The sequence below is a fragment of the Schistocerca nitens genome, chromosome 3 (genome assembly GCF_023898315.1).
Source record: "Schistocerca nitens isolate TAMUIC-IGC-003100 chromosome 3, iqSchNite1.1, whole genome shotgun sequence".
NCBI lineage: Eukaryota > Metazoa > Arthropoda > Insecta > Orthoptera > Acrididae > Schistocerca > Schistocerca nitens.
In genome coordinates this window covers 485,413,641-485,435,270 of record NC_064616.1, presented here as the reverse complement: position 1 = coordinate 485,435,270, position 21,630 = coordinate 485,413,641, and the positions used below count along the sequence as shown (strand labels likewise).

The window sequence follows — 21,630 nt, the reverse complement described above, 5'->3', positions numbered from 1 at the left end:
AACTTTATATCAAACAAATAGCTGGGTGAAAGAAATAATTGTTATGAACTGTCCACAAACAGTGAAAAGAAGAATTCCATACTTTCAAATAACTTCACTTTATACCAAAGCAATAGCTGTGTGAAGGACATAATCTTACAATAGGCTCACAAACATTAGTCATTGTTCGTCACAAAAAATATGATGAATACAATATTATAAAAATAAGATATCAAATTTACATTAGACAAGCAACTGGAAGGAACATGTGATTCAAAAGAAATTTGCAAAATATTGTTTGTTGTTAATTATAATAATAAAGCAACAAAAATTTACCATGAACAAAATTTTGTTATTTCAAAATAATGGACAAAGTTCTGAAATATTCACATTATATTTGGACTGGCATTATATACAGCTGATAGGATGGTACTTGAACTTTTACTATCAAGTATCCTGTGTGGATTGAATAGTCCATATTCGTCTCTTCCAGTGTCTCTGCTGTAACAAGTTAAAGAATAACATTGTAAGAAAGTCACAGTACCTCATTTTTTATACTTTATATGAGAAGTTGTACATTAACACAAAATGCAATGAAAGTGTTTTACAGTTTTTTTATCAGTTAAGGTAAAGGCACTTATATATGCTTATGTTGTTAATCCAATAAATATTTCTACTCTGTCACTATCATTTTACCAATATCAATAAATTTAAATGTATCACTTTAGCACAGAATGACACCTTCTATTCTGCACAAATATAAACTGAAGGCCCCAACTGCGATTTTGTACATTCAGGCCTACTCTCAGGAACTACTGTAGAGATCTTGATACCATTTTCCCTAGTAGATAGATTGATTTCCAAGGAAGTTTTGTGGGCACAGAAGATAGGTGTAAGACCATGAGACTGAAGTTCCAGGCCAATGGCCAATACTGCTACCAGGGGGCAAGTGCAAGCTACTGCTTACTTCCTAAGCAACCTGCAATGCTGGACATATTAGTATTTGTATTTGTATCTGTATCTTCATGTATCCATGCAATCATTCATTGTACAGATGTGTACAATATGATATGGGACAAGCCAGATGTTATGAGAACATATATAGACATAACATTGTTTCTTACAGTATACATCACACTGAAGATATGTTACCAGTACATGTGCATTCATAATAATATAAGTTCAAATAATAATGCTAGTCATAATCAAACAGCTGAAATTCATTACTGGACAATAGCTTATTTCTAATAAAACAGTTTAGTTTTGAAAGATAATCAAAATATATAATTTATGAAAGAATACATTCAAGAAAATCTTGTATCTCTAGAAGTGATGCTTTGTTAGGCGTTCTCAAAAAGCATATATACTTTTTTTGGATATGGTTGTCTAGTTGGATTTATATACATTTAATACTATTACTATACAGTTTAGTAAAATGAGAAACTAATCTTAACAGTTATTTTGACCTTGTATCATGGTGGTGACTGTTCGGAAGGTTCTTGTGCAGTATACTGATGTTTTGTTTAATAAAACAGAGCAGTTCAAATATATATTGATTAGGGAGAGGCAGTGTGTTTACTCTATTAAAAAGTGGTTTACAGGTTTCTCTTTATTGTTTATGCAGGATTATTCTAACTGATTTTTTGCAGTATAAATAATTTCACAGATTCAGTACTTTGATCACAGAAAGTAATTCCATAGCACAGTACTGAATGGAAAAGAGCAAAATACATGCATGTCAATGTGCTGGCATTTAGCTCATTTCTCAGTGAGTGTAACATAAAACAGACTTTGCATAGCCTTGAACTAATCATGTTGATGTTGTTTTTCCGTGTGAAAGTATCAGTGATGTGAAACCCTCAATATTTTGTCTTGTTAACAAATTTAACACTGCTGGCACTTAGTGTTACTGTTGGAACCTGGGGAGTTCTGTTCTAAACGGTTTAGAAGGTTAGGCTTACTCTCTTTTTTGCATTGAGGATCAGTCTGTTTCATGCAAGCCATGAGTTTAGGAGGGCTGTATTTCTATTAACTGCTGACTGGAGAGATTCATCTGTATTTGAGATAAGGGCATTAGTGTCATCGTCTCTGATGCTATTCCTTATGCTCAATTGCATTCCTTGTCGATGACATTTTGTCCCTTTTCTCTCCTGGGTTAGGCCGTGCAAACGACTTTGAAGCTCATATCATGCTCAAACCCATTGCACGGCCTAAGTTTTTTCGGGCTCGGTCCATTCCTGTGGCCCTTCGTGATCAGGTCAAATGAGAGCTGGATCGTCTCACTGCTTCAGGGGTCTTGCTTCCTGTCACTCCCAGTGAGTGGTCCTCTCCTGTCGTTGTCATTGCTAAGCGAAATGGTGATATTCGTCTCTGTGGCAATTTCAAAGCCACTGTAAATGCTCAATGCCCTATCAACACTTACCCTATGCCTCGACCTGAAGAATTCTTCACTAAACTTGTTGGAGGCCAGTATTTTTCTAAACTTGACCTGTCAGAAGCTAATCATCATCTTCCTCTCGACGCTGCTTCCCGGCGGTTTCTGGTCCTTAACATGCCTTTCGACCTCTATCAATACCAACGATTGCCATTCGGGGTTGCCAGCACCCCTGCTCTCTTTCAGCAATTCTTGGAACAATTATTGCTCACTGTCCCTGGGTGTATAAATTACCAGGATGACATTGTTTTCACTGGCTCCAGGGTGTATAAATTACCAGGACGACATTGTTGTCACTGGCTCCACCACTGACAAACATCTTCAAAATCTCTGCACACTTTTTCATGTCTTACAGACTGCCGGTCTTAAGTGTAATCTTCAGAAACCAAAATTTTTTCAGGCATCTATCACGTACTTGGGGTTTCAACTCTCTCGGGATGGTATTCGTCCGCTTCAGCAAACTGTCGATGCGATCGATGCCCTTCCTCGCCCTACATCTGTAAAGGAACTGCAGGCCTTCTTGGGGAAAATAGCATACTATCACAAGTTTTTACCGTCTGCTGCTTCGGTGGCTCAGCCGTTGCATCGTCTGTTGCATAAAAACGTGCCTTTTCACTGGTCCGCGTCATGTGATGCAGCTCTCCAGAAATTGAAGACTATGCTGGAACAGGCCCCATGCCTGGCTACTTATCGACCTGGCCAACATCTTGTTCTTACCACGGACGCCTCTCAATACGGGGTCAGTGCAGTCCTTGCGCACCGTTTTTCTGACGGTTCTGAACTACCCATTGCTTATGCCTCCAAAACACTCATGGATGCCCAACAAAAGTATTCTCAAATTGAAAAAGAAGCTTTGGCCATTATTTATGCTCTTCATAAGTTTTCTGTTTTTCTCTATGGATCCAAATTTCATCTTGTTACGGATCACAAACCACTTCTTTCCTTGTTTCATCCATCAACGTCACTTCCCGACAAGGCTGCACACCGCCTCCAGCGTTGGGCTCTTTACTTGTCTTGTTTCAATTATGAGATTCATTTCCAGCCGACGGCTCAACATGCGAATGCTGATGCGCTGTCTCGCCTTCCCATGGGTCCTGATCTGGCATTCGATAGGGGTGAACTTTTGTGTTTCCACCTGGATGTTGCCAAGCAGCGGGTTGTGGATGGGTTCCCAATCACCAGGGACCGGCTGGCGGCTGCTATGGGTTCTGACCCTACCCTCTCCCGGGTTTTACACTGTGTTCAGAAGGGTTGGCCAGATCGTCCATCCGCTAAGACTTCTGATCCATTGCGGAACTACTACGCTTTGTGTTACCGCCTCACGGCTAGGGATAGTGTTTTCCTCCTTTTCACCGAAAATGCTCCGCCGTGTGTTGTGGTACCTGCATCTTTGCGTGCTTCGGTCTTGTGCCTCCTTCACCATGGGCACTGGGGTGTCTCTCGCTCAAAATCTCTGGCACACCGTCATGTGCACTGGCCCGGCATCGACTCTGAAATTGCACACATGGTCACTGCCTGCGGCCCTTGTGCGTCACAGGCCACCGCCCCGAAGTCAACTTTGTCACCGTGGCCTTCGCCTGAGAAGCCCTGGGAGCGTATTCATGCTGACTTCGCGGGACCTTTTTTAGGAACTTATTGGCTTCTCATTATTGACGCCTACTCTAACTTTCCTTTCATTGTCCGTTGCATGTCGCCTACCACCGTGGCAACCACCAATGCTCTAGCTTGCATTTTCTCTTTGGAAGGCCTTCCTTCTGCTCTTGTTACTGATAATGATCCACAATTTGCCTCTTCCGATTTTGGGGATTTTTGTGCCCGTCATGGCGTCATGCATGTCAAGGCCCCTCCTTTCCATCCACAGTCAAACAGTGAGGCTGAGTGACTGGTCCGCACATTTAAGGCTCAGATGAGGAAACTCCTGACTTCTTTTGCTGATGATGCGCTTCTCCAATTTCTGGCTTCTTACTGTTTCACCCCCATGGGCGACCACAGCCCGGCTGAGCTCTTACATGGCCAACAGCCCCGAACGGTACTTCATCTTCTGCGGCCTTCCACCTCACGGCCGTGGGTGCCTTTGCTTGGCCGGTTCACTGCCGACGACCTTGTATGGGTACGGGGATATGGCAGGCGGCCAAAATGAAGTCCTAGCCGCATCTTAAGACACTGTGGCCAACGCCTGTATGAAATCCAGACAGACACAGGTGTTTCAGTGCATCATTTGGACCAGCTTTGGCATGTGTGCTGGCAACGCCTGTTCCAGATGCCGCTACACCACCTTCAGCTCTACCTGACGCTCGGGATACTGGAATCTCTCATTACTCACAACGCAGTACTCTCACCATCATATCGGTGCCAGCACAAGGACTGACACCACCAGGAGACGTGCCCATGCAGGAACCAGATGACCATCATCTGTCGGAGCAACTCTACTCGCGTCTTTCTCCTACGGACGTGGACACATCGCCCATGTCTCCTGTTATAACAACCGGACTTGCCGCAATGGGCAGACTGGTGCACGGGGCCCCAGCAGATTCTACCCCCACATCTCCTGTCATCTCGACCCGTTATCAACGGGGACACTTCCGTCCGTATGGGAAGCCTCCTCCTCGCGACTTTACGGCCAGTCAAACAACACCTATGGACGTTAGCAATCTACAAGCCACCTCCATTGAGACCTGTGCAAAAAAATTCAAAGGGGGAAAAGTGTTGTGACTCACCAATCTTTCAAGGTGCCGCCGCGCAGTTACGCGCGTCCTCTACATGTGGCGCTGTCTGCCAGCCCTGCAGCAGCAGCACCACCTAAGCGGCCAGCCAGCCAGTGGCCACTAGACTTGGACTCAGTTATGATTTGACTATTAAAATGTATACACGTCTTACTCTGCTTCCTTGATCTGTGACTTTCACGTATTGTGTCTTTCTTGAAATATATTTGTTCAACTTGAAGCTATTACAGCCGGTAGTCAATGTTGCATTTACTTAAAGTTTCATGTTACTAACACTATTCCTATTCCTACCTGTTTCTGCATTACTTACTTGATACATGCCTTTGCTTTTATATTATGAAGACTTCAAAAGGATGTCATTTTGTAGTTTTTGCAGCATTCATTACATTTATAAATATTCTTTTGTATGCAGTGAAGTAGTTCTTAAATTGGAGTCATGATTTCTGCTGTAATCCTGTTGGAGGATGCTCTGTTGGTACACATTTTTTTTATGTTAAAGGGAAATAGCAACTGAAATGTTTAAAAAAGTTTCAAATATTTTGTCTACTGTTTGAGAGTCTCCCAGTTTTCTCTCTGCATATAGGACAAAAAATTAAGGACATTGCTTTGATAAAAACTTCTGCTCTGTATTGTCATTTTTTGGGTTGAGGTTTACTTTCCAGAAAGACTGCTGTGTAATCAGGGCATTATGGTCAGAAAATCCAAGATTTGGAGACCTAATGGAACAATCCATTTCGCTAGTTACTTGGTCAAGAGCACCCATACTTTGCTTGGTTACCCCAGTTCGAACTGTACCCTTCATATCAAGGTTGTAGTCATTCATTGCCTTCTGTAGGGAAACTGATATAAAAAATGACCACAGATTATGACCCTTGATGGTTTCCTTTTTATCAGTTTTTCTAATACTGATGTGAAATTTCTATAAAAGGAAGCTTATCAGCATCCAGTAATTCAGAGGTCCCTGTAAATGCAAATAATGTGTGCCAAAGAACCACAATAAAGAGAACAATGCCATCAGAAACCAAAAATATATCTATTAATATATCAGGATGGTGTCAGTCAAGTACTTGGGATGACATGCCTCTGTATGAAGAGCATGCAAAATATATTAATTTTTCACATGTTTTCAACAGTTCTATGTAATTAACCAACCTTAATGGTTCTCAAAAGTGTGCCCTTTTCCACGGCATATAAATAAGTGAGAAGTATGCAAAACTTGCATCAGTTTGGTAGCCTGGACAGACACTGAACTGTTGTTATATTGGTAATCTGGCAGCTTATTTCATCTTAGCTGTAACCATCTATGGGGCAGTGGACTATCTTTGTCTTGTTGTTCCTTTGTCATATCGATCGTGTGAAACCCAGCTCGCGCTATTCGTCCACGAGACTCAGAGGGCCATAGACACAGGTTCACAGGTAGATGCCGTGTTTCTTGACTTCCGCAAGGCGTTCGATACAGTTCCCCACAGTCGTTTAATGAACAAAGTAAGAGCATATGGACTATCAGACCAATTGTGTGATTGGATTGAGGAGTTCCTAGATAACAGAATGCAGCATGTCGTTCTCAATGGAGAGAAGTCTTCCGAAGTAAGAGTGATTTCAGCTGTGCCGCAGGGGAGTGTCATAGGACTGTTGCTATTCACAATATACATAAATGACCTTGTGGATGACATCGGAAGTTCACTGATGCTTTTTACAGATGATGCTGTGGTGTATCGAGAGGTTGTAACAATGGAAAATTGTACTGAAATGCAGGAGGATCTGCAGCGAATTGACGCATGGTTCAGGGAATGGCAATTGAATCTCAATGTAGACAAGTGTAATGTGCTGCGAATACATAGAAAGATAGATCCCTTATCATTTAGCTACAAAATAGCAGGTCAGCAACTGGAAGCAGTTAATTCCATAAATTATCTGGGAGTGCGCATTAGGAGTGATTTAAAATGGACTGATCATATAAAGTTGATCGTTGGTAAAGCAGATGCCAGACTGAGATTCATTGGAAGAATCCTAAGGAAATGCAATCCGAAAACAAAGGAAGTAGGTTACAGTATGCTTGTTCGCCCACTGCTTGAATACTGCTCAGCAGTGTGGGATCCGTACCAGATAGGGATGATAGAAGAGATAGAGAAGATCCAACGCAGAGCAGCACGCTTCGTTACAGGATCATTTAGTAATCACGAATGCGTTACGGAGATGATAGACAAACTCCAGTGGAAGATTCTGCAGGAGAGACGCTCAGTAGCTCGGTACGGGCTTTTGTTAAAGTTTCGAGAACATACCTTCACCGAAGAGTCAAGCAATATATTGCTCCTTCCTACGCATATCTCCCGAAGAGAACATGAGGATAAAATCAAAGAGATTAGAGCCCACACAGAAGCATACCGACAATCCTTCTTTCCACGAACAATACGAGATTGGAACAGAAGGGAGAACCGATAGAGGTACTCAGGGTACCCTCCGCCACACACCGTCAGGTGGCTTGCGGAGTATGAATGTAGATGTAGATGTAGATATGCATATACAATGTACTTTTGATGATGATGTAATGTTTATATATCAATATCATCATAAACACCACCACATTCTAACAAATAATGAGCCCAGGATGGTAAATTTTTGCAGTGAATTTCTATGTCATGCTGGTAGGAATATAAATCACTGAAAGGTGTACCAGGTCATGTGACTACACTATTTGTGAAACTTGTTGGGTTAGCTTGTGAATTCAGGTTTGTAAGACTATTCAAATTTAAGTTTGATGAAAACCATGACTCCAGTGGCAGATAAATTGAAAGACAAAAACGATTACAACACATGGAAGTTTAGGATGAAACTAATCCCAACACGTGAAAAATTATGGTACTATTCCATGAGTGCAAGTGCTGCTATCAATATAAAGAAGGATACAGAAACATTGACATTTATGCTTTTGCATGTGGATAATCTCTGTATACACATCTGGAAAAAAACAACAAAACAAAGGCATCTTGAAATACCCTATAAAAGCTGCTTCCTGGTAAAAACACAACTAGGTGGATGAATCTCTGGGATGCTCTGTTGGATACCACATTATCCAGATTTGAAGAAAGTGATCATTATCACGTAACTCATATTTTGAATGTAGTCAACAAACTGCAGAGCATAGGCAATCCAATTTGCAATGGACTAATTGTGCTTATTATTTGCAATGGAATAATTGCACTTATTATCCTGAGAGGTTTACCAAAAAAAATTGTCCGTCTTACCAGATGGATAAAGAGTCAAGTACAGTGGATGAAAATTTCACACCAGAAAACATGAAAGCACAGTTGTAAAATGGGAGTGTGGATTACTACATCAAGTTGGATAAAGACAGTGGTGACAGTAATTTATTCATAAAGCATTGCAGCAAATCACAGTAGGGTATTTACAATGACAAACAAGAAAATAAAGTGTTTCAGTTGCTGGAAGTATGGCCACTTCAAGATCGATGGTCTTCGGAGGCAAGAGTAGTTATAGAAGGATTCCAAGGGAGCAGACAAGTCATCTTTTCATGCAATTGGTGTGGCAGGTTTCCACCAGTATGAGTGAATTGCTGGTTGTGAAGCATTATCACAGATAATATCAGGAAAGGGCTAGCTTCAAGATTTTATACCAGAAAACTGCAAATAATAAATTGTGAAGCATGCAGAAAATTTTGAATTACTAAATGAATGGAAAGGTAGTTTTATTGTCAATATATACATATACCTTCAATCAAAAATATTATTCATGTCCCTGGATTAGCCACTAATTTGTAGTTAGTTTCTGTTTTGGTTAAGAAAGGAACAAATGTTGTTTTTGGCAAAGATGGGTGTAAGATGTTCAAAAGGGGTGAGCTACCGTGTTATGGGCCAAAGTTAAATGACATTTATGACTAAAAAAATGTTGAACCTGTGTTAGTTAAACATGCTGTAGCTATTACTAAAATTACACTGCCCAACAAAAAAGATAAGGAACCAGGAGACTTGGTCAGATGTAAATGTAACTTTGTACACGTACATGCCACTTGCAGATACATAAATGATTAGAACTGCAGTTTTGGGTGGCAGAATGGCCACCAGAATGCGCCAATGTTGTTCATATTTAGTGTCAGTACCAATTCTGGTCGGGTCTATAGGGAGTGTGAACAGCATCAAAGTTGAGTGATCACTGTGATGAATGTGGAGATGCTGCATACTTGTGTCAGAAAGCATTATCAGCACCTCACTGACTTTAAAAGGGGCCTCATTTTTGAGTCTCCTTTAGATTAGCTCGTTGAATACAGTTTGTGGGTCATTCAGATGTTACAGTGGCCTTATACTGGACTGCATGGGAACTTGAGGGCAGACATAGCCATTCTCCACATTCTGGTCAACCACATATGTCTGCCATAAGGAAGATTCATCAGACTGTGCACCAAGTGTGCTGCAACCCTTTCAAATCTATGCTTGCCATCTGAGAACAAGTGATGGATTCACTGAAACATTCTGTTTCATCCTACACCATTTGTTGGAGACTAGCAGCAACCGGACTACAGAATTACTGTCTCATGCATAGGCTGCTGTTAACACACCAACACAAGCGGTTGTGTTGGAAGTGGTTCCATAACTGGGATTATGGACTGCTGATGAATTGCATTGCATTCTGTTTAGGGATGAATTGTGGTTCTGCACAACTTTGGATACAATTTTTGGTAAGTATGGTGGTGACCTGAGGAGAGGTACCCTTCTTCCAAAGTTTTGTAGAAGCAGGGTGGTGTTACCCCTGACATCAGGGTGTGGAGAGCTATCGAGTATGACTTCAGGTCACAGTTGGTAGTGATTAAGGGAACTCTGATGGCACAATGGTATGTCACAGACATCTTGCATCCTCATACATTACCTATTATGTGACAGTTCCCTGGTGTCATTTTCCAAAAGGACAGTGCTTGTCCTCACATTGCTTCTACTCATTGGTCATGTGATGCTGAGGTCATGGCCAGTAAGATCCCCAGATATGTCTCCAGTAGAACTTCGTGTGGAACCAGCTCAGATGTCAACTCTGTCCCAAAGCCATTATTGAGGATATCAAGGACCAGTTACAACAGCTGTGGGTTGCTTGCCACAGGAGAGCATACAGTGGCTTTATGACACACTCACAACTGAATCAGTGCATGCATACAGGCCAGAGGGGGTTCAACCTCATACTGATATGTGGGCTCATACTAATAAGTTATTTATAAAGTAAACATGATTTTGTAATCATTGCAATAACATCACATATCCTCTTCACCCATGATGTTTCATTTCATTACCTCCTTCCCTTAAGGGTGCTCCACTTTTTTCTTTGGGTAGTGTAGTAGCATGGAAGACTTACAGCTTCATGGAATTGGTCATGTTGGAGTTGACACTGAACTTAACTCATGTTTACAGAGTGAAAGGTTGATGTTGAAGCGGTGTGATTCTGAATCAATTGAAAAGAGTAGTTCATGTGTGCTTGGTAAGATGTTTTAATTTCCATTTCCTAAGGCTGGTGGACATTGTGCATCTGAGGTGCTTGGTTTGCTGCATATGGATGTATGTGATCCCATGGAGCAAATGCTACATTGCATGGGTAACTACATGTGTCTACTAGAGAATGACTATTCTAGGATGATGTTCTGTTATTTTCTCAAGGATTAGGATCAAAGATTTAATTTTGCTATGAGTTTAAACATTGGGAAGAAAACAGTATTGGTGCCAACATCAATGCTATTAAATCAAACACTGCCGCTGAATTTGTGAACTCTACATTTGATTCAGTTCATAGGGAGAATGAGGGTGAGAATCAGATTAGTGTGCCCTATAGTTCAGAACAGACTGATGCTGTGGGCAGGACTAGCAGATCAGTTAATGAGATGGCACAGTGTTTTGTTATTTGTCTCTGGTCTACCTCAGCAATGTTGGATAGAGGCAGGGAATATGGCTGTTTACATTAAGAACTGTCCCCCTCATACAGCACCTAATGATATGACTCTACAGGTGTTACAAAAGGGTGAAGTATCTTCTTTGGACCATTTAAAAGTGGTTGCAAGCCCTTTTCCAAGTACCAGATGAAAACAGTCAAAGAGGGATGCCATGGCAAGCCACTTGTTTTTATAGCTTAAAATGAAATGACTAAAGTTTACAGACTATCTGATCAACACAGTCCCAAGGAAACTGTGAAAGGCAGGAATGTTGTTTTTGTGGAGAATGAGTACACGGCTGGCAGTAACAGGGCAACCAGCTGTAAGTGAATATTAAGGTATTTTCTGGCCAAATGAACAGTATGCTGAACAGCTTGAGGCAGGGGAAGTAGTGGGAGGCAAGAGTGACAGTGTAATGCCACTTGAGACCTCGACAACATCCTGGATGCTCAGTCAGTGGTAGACATAAAGGTGAGTGAGATGGTGCCAATGGACCATGAGATGACCAGCCAGTCAGACTGTCAGCCCATCTACCCAAACTCAAAGAGTACAGCCACGATTATATCACCTATCTGCTAAGTGATTTCTCCAGTTTGGGAGAATATCCTGTGAACTTGTATGAAGCTATGTCAAGGAGTGACAGACAAGGCTGGATAAAGATCATGGAAGAGGAAATAAAATGTGATCAAGTTATTGGCATTTGGGAACTTGTGCAGCCACCAATGAGTAAAAGTATCATAAGTAACAAGTGGGTATGTAAGTTGAAATGGAATGCAGGTGGTGCAGTACCCTATTGTGATACATCTGTTGCTGAAGGATTTCCTGAAAAGCTAGGTATAGATTATGATGATGACTTTACTAATTATCACACATAGTACTCTTAGTGCTTCATTAGTTTAGCTGTAAATATTGTTCGGGCTGAGCTGCTCAAGATGGTGGTCATGTGTGTTTGCTTGTGTGCATGAATGTGTATTTCCTTGTCTGAAGAAGACTTTGGCCAAAAGCGAATGTGTAAGTGTGTTTTTGTTGTGTCTGTCTGTAACTCAACATGTCATCTTTCTACTGAGATGCAGTCTTTCACAAAGTTAGTTATAAGAATATAGCAGGCACTGCCAAACCAAGGGCTACAGGTATGTTCATGGATGATAAATGCAGGAGACCGTCAATGTGAAATAAAATTATGTTTAGGAACATTTCACAATTATCATAGCATTCTATGACCCTTTGATTCATCCATAATATACCCTTTTCTTTTTTCCCTTTCAAGCTAGGTGGTACAGCAGTAAAACATCAGACTAACATTCAGGAGGGTGAGGGTTCAATTCTCTGTCCAGCCATTGACATTTAGGTTTTCTGTGGTTTCCCTAAATCATTTAAGACAAATTCTAGGAATGTTCCTTCGAAAAGGACACAACCAGTTTCCTTTCAAATCCTTCCCCAATCTGAGTTCATGTTCCATCTCTAAGGACTTTGTTGTTGATGGAATATTAAACCATAATCTTCCTTCCTTCACCTTTTTTCTGTATCTATATGGTAAACTTTTTTAAGCCCTTAGCATAACTGTTGCTGTGATGGAAAAAACTAAAAGTTTCAACAGATTTACAGGAAATAACATGAGATAATATAGATGTTGCTAGGAAGGACTAATTGGCCTTTTAGAGGGGTTTTTACATTAATAGTACTATTATGATGGGTCAGTTGTCCCCTGTCGATTGAGTTTTCCCCTGTGCTCCATGTACATTGAAGAGCCAAAGAAACTGGTCCATCTGACTAATGTGTAGGGACCCCACGAGCATGCAGAAGTGCCACAACACAATGTGACATGGACTCTACTAATGTCTGAAGCAGTGCTGGATGGAACTGGAACCATGAATCCAGAAGGAGTGTCCATAAATATGCAAGAGTATGAGGGGGTAAAGATCTCTTCTGAATAGCACATTGCAAGGCATCCCAGATATGCTCAATAATGTTCATGTCTGGGGAGTTTAGTGCCCAGCAGAAGTGTTTAGACACAGAAAAGAGTTCCTGGAGCCACTCTGTAGCATTTCTGGACGCGTGGGGTGTCCCATTGTCATGCTGGCATTGCCCAAGTCCGTCAGAATGCACAATGGACAAGAATGGATGCAGGTGATTAGACACGATGCTTATGTATGAATCACCTGTCATAGTCATATCTAGACATATCAGGGGTCCCATATCACTCCAACTGCACATACCCCACACAATTACAGAGCTTCCTCCAACCTGAACAGTCCCCCCTGCTGACATGCCAGGTCCATGGATTCATGTGGTTGTTTCCATACCTGTACACGTCCATTCAGTTGATACAATTTGAAACAAGACTTGTCCGACCAGGCAATGTCTTTCCAGTCATCAACAATCCAATGTTGGTGTTGACAGGCACAGGCAAGGCATAAAGCTTTGTGTCGTGCAGTCATCAAGGGTACATGAGTGGGCCTTTCAATGATGTTTCATTAAATGATGTTTCAATGATGTTTCATTAAATGGTTCACACGCTGTGGTTGGCAATGCCTATGTAAGACAGCAATTGTCTCGTGCTGTTATTAGATTGATTACTGCTGCTACACTGGTGGGTTATCAAGAGTTAAGTGAATCTGAATGTGGTGTATGAAAGAACAGACACCACGTATTCATACAATTGAGAAATGAATGTGTTGTTAAGGGCATTCACAGTAGTGGCAGACTGCAACACCAGAACTTTAACCTGTTGTGCCTGTATAGGAGTACCTTGGTTCTAGTAACATGAGCACTTTGTGGATGTGATGTTGCAATTTTCATAAACATCTACAATATCTTACATAGCTGCACTTACACACTTTGGAGGAGTGGTCTGAAGAATACATGTTGAGTTCCATCATTTTGAGTGAACCCCAAATTATCAATCTCCGTATGGAAACTGAAGCCAAGTTATAAATAGTGTGGTTGGGCATACCACAAAACTACTTACAACATTTAATTACAACACTGCCGTATCACACTGCAGTGACACAGAATACAAAAAGTTGATCTACACAGCATTAAATAGGTTAGTCATAGTTCAGCGATGATGCTTTGTGCTATTTAGACAGAGGATGTAACAAAATGATACCAACAAACCTCAAAGAGCTGAAGAAGATGTCTTGAGGCACAAAAGGGGGCGCTGGAACCCATATTGGGAATTGCTAACATCTTCTGCTCACAAGCCCTTCCACAGCTAGAACTTCACATAATGGGCATCACAGCTTTCATGTTACACAGGCATCTAAAGCTTCACTGTACAAATTTAAAACTCACATCTGCTGCCAAACAAATGGCCAAGTGGCAGGTGTTGGTTCAGTAACTTCGACACTATTTAGCACCATTGGATGATGTTTTCAAAAATGGATTCCCCTTGACAATTTGCACCTCAAGGTGGCCACTACACTCCTAGACATTGAAATCATTCTGTTACACTCAGCAAATAATGGAATTGCTGTAGAAGGTGCTTTGAGGAACAAACTGGGGAATGGGACCTACGAATAATAAGTAAATGCTAGATGTAGTGTGTATTTCCATTCTTGTTAGTTAAATTGGAAATGAAATTAAGGGAGAGGGTAAAACTCCATCCTGAGAGGCTTCATCAGGAGCATATTGGTGGTAAAAGTGTAAAGTGAGAATACTAGATTTTCAGGACTTTGTGATAGAGAGGTTTAATAATGTACATTCAACTATGTACTGCCTTCAAAAGATGCATGCACTAAAACTACCAACTTTTGCAACTCAGACAGAATTTATGCATTCGTTTCTTCTTGAAAATGCTAATAATGCTGCTTTCTGACAGGTGACAGTGGCAGATCAAACCTACTTTACACATCGTATCTGTTCTCATAGCTAAATTACATAAACAGTGCATCTTACTACATGAACCCATATGTGTTTGTTGTAAGATCTCACTAACAAAGTTTCTCATGAACATTCAGACTGAAGCTGTTCCTCTGCAGAACACTTAAATGGACTGACTTACTTTCAGTTTCTTTGTACTGCACTTATGGAACTACTGGTCACAGCACTGCTTGCTGTTAGCAGCAAGCTCTGATTCCAGTATGATGGAACTGATGATGGTTTAGCATGGACTTGTTGCTTGCTCAGTGCATTTCTTTGATTTAATCAAAGTCTTTTCATGAGGGAGGTCACCTACAATGCTCCAGTATCCACCAGAGTTGAGTTGACTGTCTGCATCAGTGATGCATTTCAGAAGATGAAACACAATATTGCCCTCATACAGTAGTTTGGTCAAGTCTTCCAGCATGTAGTTAAACAAATGGAAGACTGTTTGAGCATCTTTCATAAACTTATTTTAATAAAATTAATGTTGTGTACAGTTGTTGTTCTTCATTCTATCATGCCAATGTCTCCTGTGCATAACACATGAACAGTGGATCAAAAATATATTCCATATTTGAAGGTGAAGCATTAAGCAGAACCAATAAAACATTTCAATAAATTAGACCTGGATGATACTGGCACACTAAAAATAAATTTTCTATTGCTACAGCTATAAAACAATTCAGTTTAGATGCTTACTGGAAAATTATGCAAATATGACACATGTCATCTGTTATTTTGTAGTGCACGTATGTTAGCTGCAAAGTCTGAGAAGCTATTTCACATTTAAAAAGAATGGAGACAAAGCCGCTGCTGCTTTATGTAATGAGCTGAAGTGGTATCCATGCACAATAATTTAAAAGAACCGTAGAAAAATGCAATTAGAAAGAATAAGCAGACATTAATGAATTCATTAACACAAATACTAGGATCAACAGTAAGAAAACAATGAATTTAAGAGCTAATAGGCAATCACACAATCACACCTTCCCCATAATGTAGAAGTTTGTTATAACATGCACCAGTGACATATAATTCTTTCTCCTCTTTCATTTTGACTTTGTTCTTCAATTATGCTACAATTATCTAAGAGAATAAGAGATACTTGCCTTATCCATTTTTGTGCTAAACAAAACGAAGTCATACGCTCTGTACTAACACTTGGTTCAAGGATCATAAAAGAAGGTTGTATACATGGAAGAAGCCTGGAGATACTGACGGGTTTCAGATAGATTATATAATGGTAAGACAGAGATTTAGGAACCAGGTTATAAATTGTAAGACATTTCCAGGGGCAGATGTGGACTCTGACCACAATGTATTGGTTATGAACTGTAGATTAAAACTGAAGAAACTGCAAAAAGGTGGCAATTTAAGGAGATGGGACCTGGATAAACTGACTAAACCAGAGGTTGTAGAGAGTTTCAGGGAGAGCATATGGGAACAATTGACAGGAATGGGGGAAAGAAATACAGTAGAAGAAGAATGGGTAGCTCTGAGGGACGAAGTAGTGAAAGCAGCAGAGGATCAAGTAGGTAAAAAGACAAGGGCTACAAGAAATCCTTGGGTAACAGAAGAAATATTGAATTTAATTGATGAAAGGAGAAAATATAAAAATGCAGTAAATGAAGCAGGCGAAAAGGAATACAAACGTCTCAAAAATGAGATCGACAGGAATTGCAAAAGACTAAGCAGGGATGGCTAGAGGACAAATGTAAGGATGTAGAGGCTTATCTCACTAGGGGTAAGATAGATACTGCCTACAGGAAAATTAAAGAGACTTTTGGAGAAAAGAGAACCACTTGTATGAATATCAAGAGCTCAGATGGAAACCCAGTTCTAAGCAAAGAAGGGAAAACAGAAAGGTGGAAGGAGTATATAGAGGGTTTATACGAGGGCAATGTACTTGAGGACAATATTATGGAAATGGAAGAGGATGTAGATGAAGATGAAATGGGAGATACGATACTGCGTGAAGAGTTTGACAGAGCACTGAAAGACCTGAGTCGAAACAAGGCCCCGGGAGTAGACAACATTCCATTAGAACTACTGACAGCCTTGGAAGAGCCAGTCCTGACAAAACTCTACCATCTGGTGAGCAGAATGTATGAGACAGGTGAAATACCCTCAAACTTCAAGAAGAATATAATAATTCCAATCCCAAAGAAAGATGTGAAAATTACCGAACTATCGGTTTAATAAGTCACGGATGCAAAATACTAACGCGAATTCTTTACAGACGAATGGAAAAACTGGTAGAAGCTGACCTCGGGGAAGCTCAGTTTGGATTCCGTGGAAATATTGGAACATGTGAGGCAATGCTGACCCTACGACTTATCTTAGAAGCTAGATTAAGGAAAGGCAAACCTACGTTTCTAGCATTTGTAGATTTAGAGAAAGCTTTTGACAATGTGGACTGGAATACTCTCTTTCAAATTCTGAAGGTGGCAGGGGTAAAATACAGGGAGCGAAAGGCTATTTACAATTTGTACAGAAACCAGATGGCAGTTATAAGAGTCGAGGGACACGAAAGGGAAGCAGTGGTTGGGAAGGGAGTGAGACAGGGTTGTAGCCCTTTCCCAATGTTATTCAATCTGTATATTGAGCAAGCAGTGAAGGAAACAAAAGAAAAATTCAGAGTAGGTATTAAAATCCATGGAGAAGAAATAAAAACTTTGAGGTTCGCCGATGACATTGTAATTCTGTCAGAGACAGCAAAGGACTTGGAAAAGCAGGTGAACGAAATGGACAGTGTCATGGAAGGAGGATGTAAGATGAACATCAACAAAAGCAAAACGAGGATAATGGAGTGTAGTCGAATTAAGTCGGGTGATGCTGAGGGAATTAGATTAGGAAATGAGACACTTAAAGTAGTAAAGGAGTTTTGCTATTTGGGGAGCAAAATAACCGATGATGGTTGAAGTAGAGAGGATATAACATGTAGACTGGCAGTGGCAAGGAAAGCGTTTCTGAAGAAGAGAAATTTGTTAACATCGAGTATAGATTTAAGTGTCAGGAAGTCGTTTCTGAAAGTATTTGTATGGAGCGTAGCCATGTATGGAAGTGAAACATGGACGATAACTAGTTTGGACAAGAAGAGAATAGTAGCTTTCGAAATGTGGTGCTACAGAAGAAGGCTGCAGATTAGATGGGTAGATCACTAATGAGGAGGTACTGAATAGGACTGGGGAGAAGAGAAGTTTGTGGCACAACTTGACTAGAAGAAGGGATCGGTTGGTAGTACATGTTCTGAGGCATCAAGGGATCACCAATTTAGTACTGGAGGGCAGCATGGAGGGTAAAATGGCTAATGGCTCTGAGCACTATGGGACTGAACTTCTGAGGTCATTAGTCCCCTAGAACTTAGAACTAGTTAAACCTAACTAACCTAAGGACATCACACACATCCATGCCCGAGGCAGGATTCGAACCTGCGACTGTAGCGGTCTCGCGGTTCCAGACTGCAGCGCTGAGAACCGTACGGCCACTTCGGCCAGCTGTGGAGGGCAAAAATCATAGAGGGAGACCAAGAGATGAATACACTAAACAGATTCAGAAGGATGTAGGTTGCAGTAGGTACTGAGAGATGAAGAATCTTGCACAGGATAGAGTAGCATGGAGAGCTGCATCAAACCAGTCTCAGGACTGAAGACCTCTGGAGCCGCGCTGCTGCTACGGTCGCAGGTTCGAATCCTGCCTCGGGCATGGGTGTGTGTGATGTCCTTAGGTTAGTTAGGTTTAAGTAGTTCTAAGTTCTAGGGGACTGATGACCACAGCAGTTGAGTCCCATAGTACTCAGAGCCATTTTTTGACTGAAGACCACAACAATAACAACAACACTCTGTACATGAACATTTATAAAATTGCTCAGCCAAGAATATATGTGATTAAAATTAAGATCTACCAGATATAATGTATATGAAAAACATAGGTTATATGAAGAAAAAAAAAAAGATTTCTGACTTTGACAATTTCGAGTTGTGTAAGGTCTCAAATGATGCAAAGGGCCGCGCAGGATTAGCCGAGCTGTCTAAGGTGCTGCAGTCATGGACTGCGCGGCTGGTCCCGGCGGAGGTTCAAGTCCTCCCTCGGGCATGGGTGTGTGTGTTTGTCCTTAAGATAATTTAGGTTAAGTAGTGTGTAAGCTTAGGGACTGATAACCTTAGCAGTTAAGTCCCATAAGATTTCATACACATTTGAACATTTTTTTAATGCAAAGGTTATACGGGGGAAAAAAGAAATCAGACTTTGGCAATTTCGAACTGTGTAAGGTCTCAAATGATGCAATCTGAGATAGTACATGCTGCTAGGAGATCTTCCTTTACATCATTTGCATGTGAGACTACAAAGTATTAGCTATGGTTGCTGAAAGGTCATGGTGAATAAGTTGTCTACCAGTTCATGAGATGCATTTGACAGGATGCAGACAGGTGAAAATTTATGATGGATAAATAGTGGTTTTGTATGAAACAGGGTTGTATATCCTTCACCACTTGAACTTGGACACTGTTATGCTGAAATATGGAATGTGGAGTTACCCAAAAGTAGTCCAGAACCACATACTCCAAAACGCTTCATGGTATAGTCGTTGTTGTTCAGATAGCCTTCACTATCTGTCCAGTATAACCACTTAATTGCACAATGGCGTTTCTCTGCTATGCCACTCACCAATAAAAACAAAAAGACTATGGCCTCCAGGTCAGTGTCTAACAAATATACAGTCACCTTAGTAGGAAAAGTTGAAGTGGCATTCATCTAAAAAATCTGAATTTGCCACTCAGCATCATTCCAATTGGACCATCCACACTCTCTTTACAGTGTAAGCTGACAAAATGCACACATGCCACCTGTGGTTTGTTCTGCTTCAGTCTCTGTTTCCAAGAAGAAAAATGAGTGGCAATAAATGAATAGAGTTACCTGCAGATATCCTTAAGCTTGTAGCATCTAGCATGGGCGGGTCTTCGGATACCATCAATTTGAGTCTGCACTTTGTTCCTGAGTCTCTTTTATCTTACTGTTGGCCTGTGCAGTATCCTGACTCGTACTTGATGCTGGCACAGGTTGCTTCATTTCGAGGGTTCCCATTAAACGACGCATTTCCTGAAGTGGGCTCTCTACATCTTGCAAATGTTTACCCCACGCCTGGCGGTATTTGGAGTACTGCCCTCGCGCTGTGACCAACTTCTGGCCTTTCACAGTTAGATCAAGTGGACGCTCTCTTTGCTTAGCAACGATATCTCGTGAAGAATCGCGACTACTGGAGAGAAAAAGTAGAAAACATAAAAAACGTGAGAGTACTGAAATTATGTTTCACGTGGGGAACTCTATTGGTTAATGAATAATGGGTGACTGTTGACGTACCTCACGTTCTTCGATTTCGCCAAATCATATTTTCTCAAACCCGGCTCGCTGCGTGGACGCTTATCACCATCGTTGTCCTGAAACAAAGAATGGCGCCCACAGCAACAGTGAGAAAAGTCAGCAATGAACTATGTCTGGCTGCAGTCATGAGATAATAAAGCAACGAAAACTATGAACGCATTCACAGAAAAACTGAGAAAAATAGAACATAACACTACATTAGTGTTCTTCTAGAAAGTGAAGTGTCTCAGTGATAGTTTAGCTTCAATGAATTAAACCTTATTTTAGAAACAAGTGTCTTATTTGCATCAGTAATTGTATTCTGCCGGATGACAGCGGAAGGTGCACACTACACCATATCATTTTGGTGCAATTGTATTCCATTACGGACGGGGAAGCAATAAGAACGATTTTTGGTGCGCCTCTGTATTTCTCTATTTCAAAATTCCGAGAGCCCACGTTCCAACATGAGTAAAGAAATAACCGCAACAATAATGTAAGTGATGTATACTGGGCATGTAGTATCTTTTTTTACTCGTACTGGAACGTGGGATCTGGCAATGTTCATAATAGGGCCCACAAGATGAACAATACATTTTGCAATATGGCGTCAGCTGAAATGATTTGGGCGAGAATTAAAATCTTCGTTTACTTTTTGGTCGTAGAGCTGAACTAAGAAAATAAGACAGAAAAGTTGATTTAGCGCAAAAATAACAAGAAGGTATCAAATACATTTACAAAAGAAACAGCGCTCTTAAGGGGAACATACAATCGTGAACTGTATACTGTACCAGAACAGTTGGCATTTTGGATTTAAAATAGCTTAAGCTACGCTGAAGTTATTGTTTCCAGCCCTTAGAAAGTTAGCTGACTTAATTTCATACATTCATTGGCCAGAAACTGCATTTATGCTCTGATTTAGCTGCCATAACCAGAATTGCTAGTTCAGCACAATTGGATCGTAACTCAAGATTATTAACTTTCACATTTACTGGAATGAACTGAGCTACTAGGATAGCTAAAAATTACATGTTACAAATTAATTTAGTAATTGCAGTAATCGAATTTACTGCACGACATCAAAGACTCACCATGTTGGGAAACGACGTCCGACTTACGACCATTAACATTCAAACTAAATAAAGGGGCCGGCAGGGGGGGGGGGGGTAGGAAAACGAGTGGCGTCACTACCGGTAAGTTCAAACTGCTCTGGTAGAGTTGTTATACAAATGCACGGAAGTTTCACCAAATTTTTGTAGTTTACTGCCTAAAGATAATAACCAATCCTTCCAAATAGCGTACCGGAACCATATGACAACAATTATAAATTTCACTTGCAATATATT

At 40.8% G+C, this 21,630-nt stretch overlaps 1 protein-coding gene across 1 annotated transcript; it reads right to left on the bottom strand.

Moving 5' to 3' along the window:
• Window positions 1-356: 356 nt before the first annotated feature.
• LOC126249695 (uncharacterized) lies at window positions 357-21,397 on the bottom strand. The gene is made up of 4 exons (XM_049951373.1): window positions 21,376-21,397; window positions 20,285-20,361; window positions 19,841-20,180; window positions 357-480 (listed from the first exon to the last, which is right to left on the bottom strand). The coding sequence occupies exons 1-3, from the start codon at window positions 21,376-21,378 to the stop codon at window positions 19,895-19,897; spliced, it is 366 nt and encodes a 121-aa protein (XP_049807330.1). The 5' UTR covers window positions 21,379-21,397; the 3' UTR covers window positions 357-480; window positions 19,841-19,894.
• Between the last annotated feature and the right edge of the window lie 233 nt (window positions 21,398-21,630).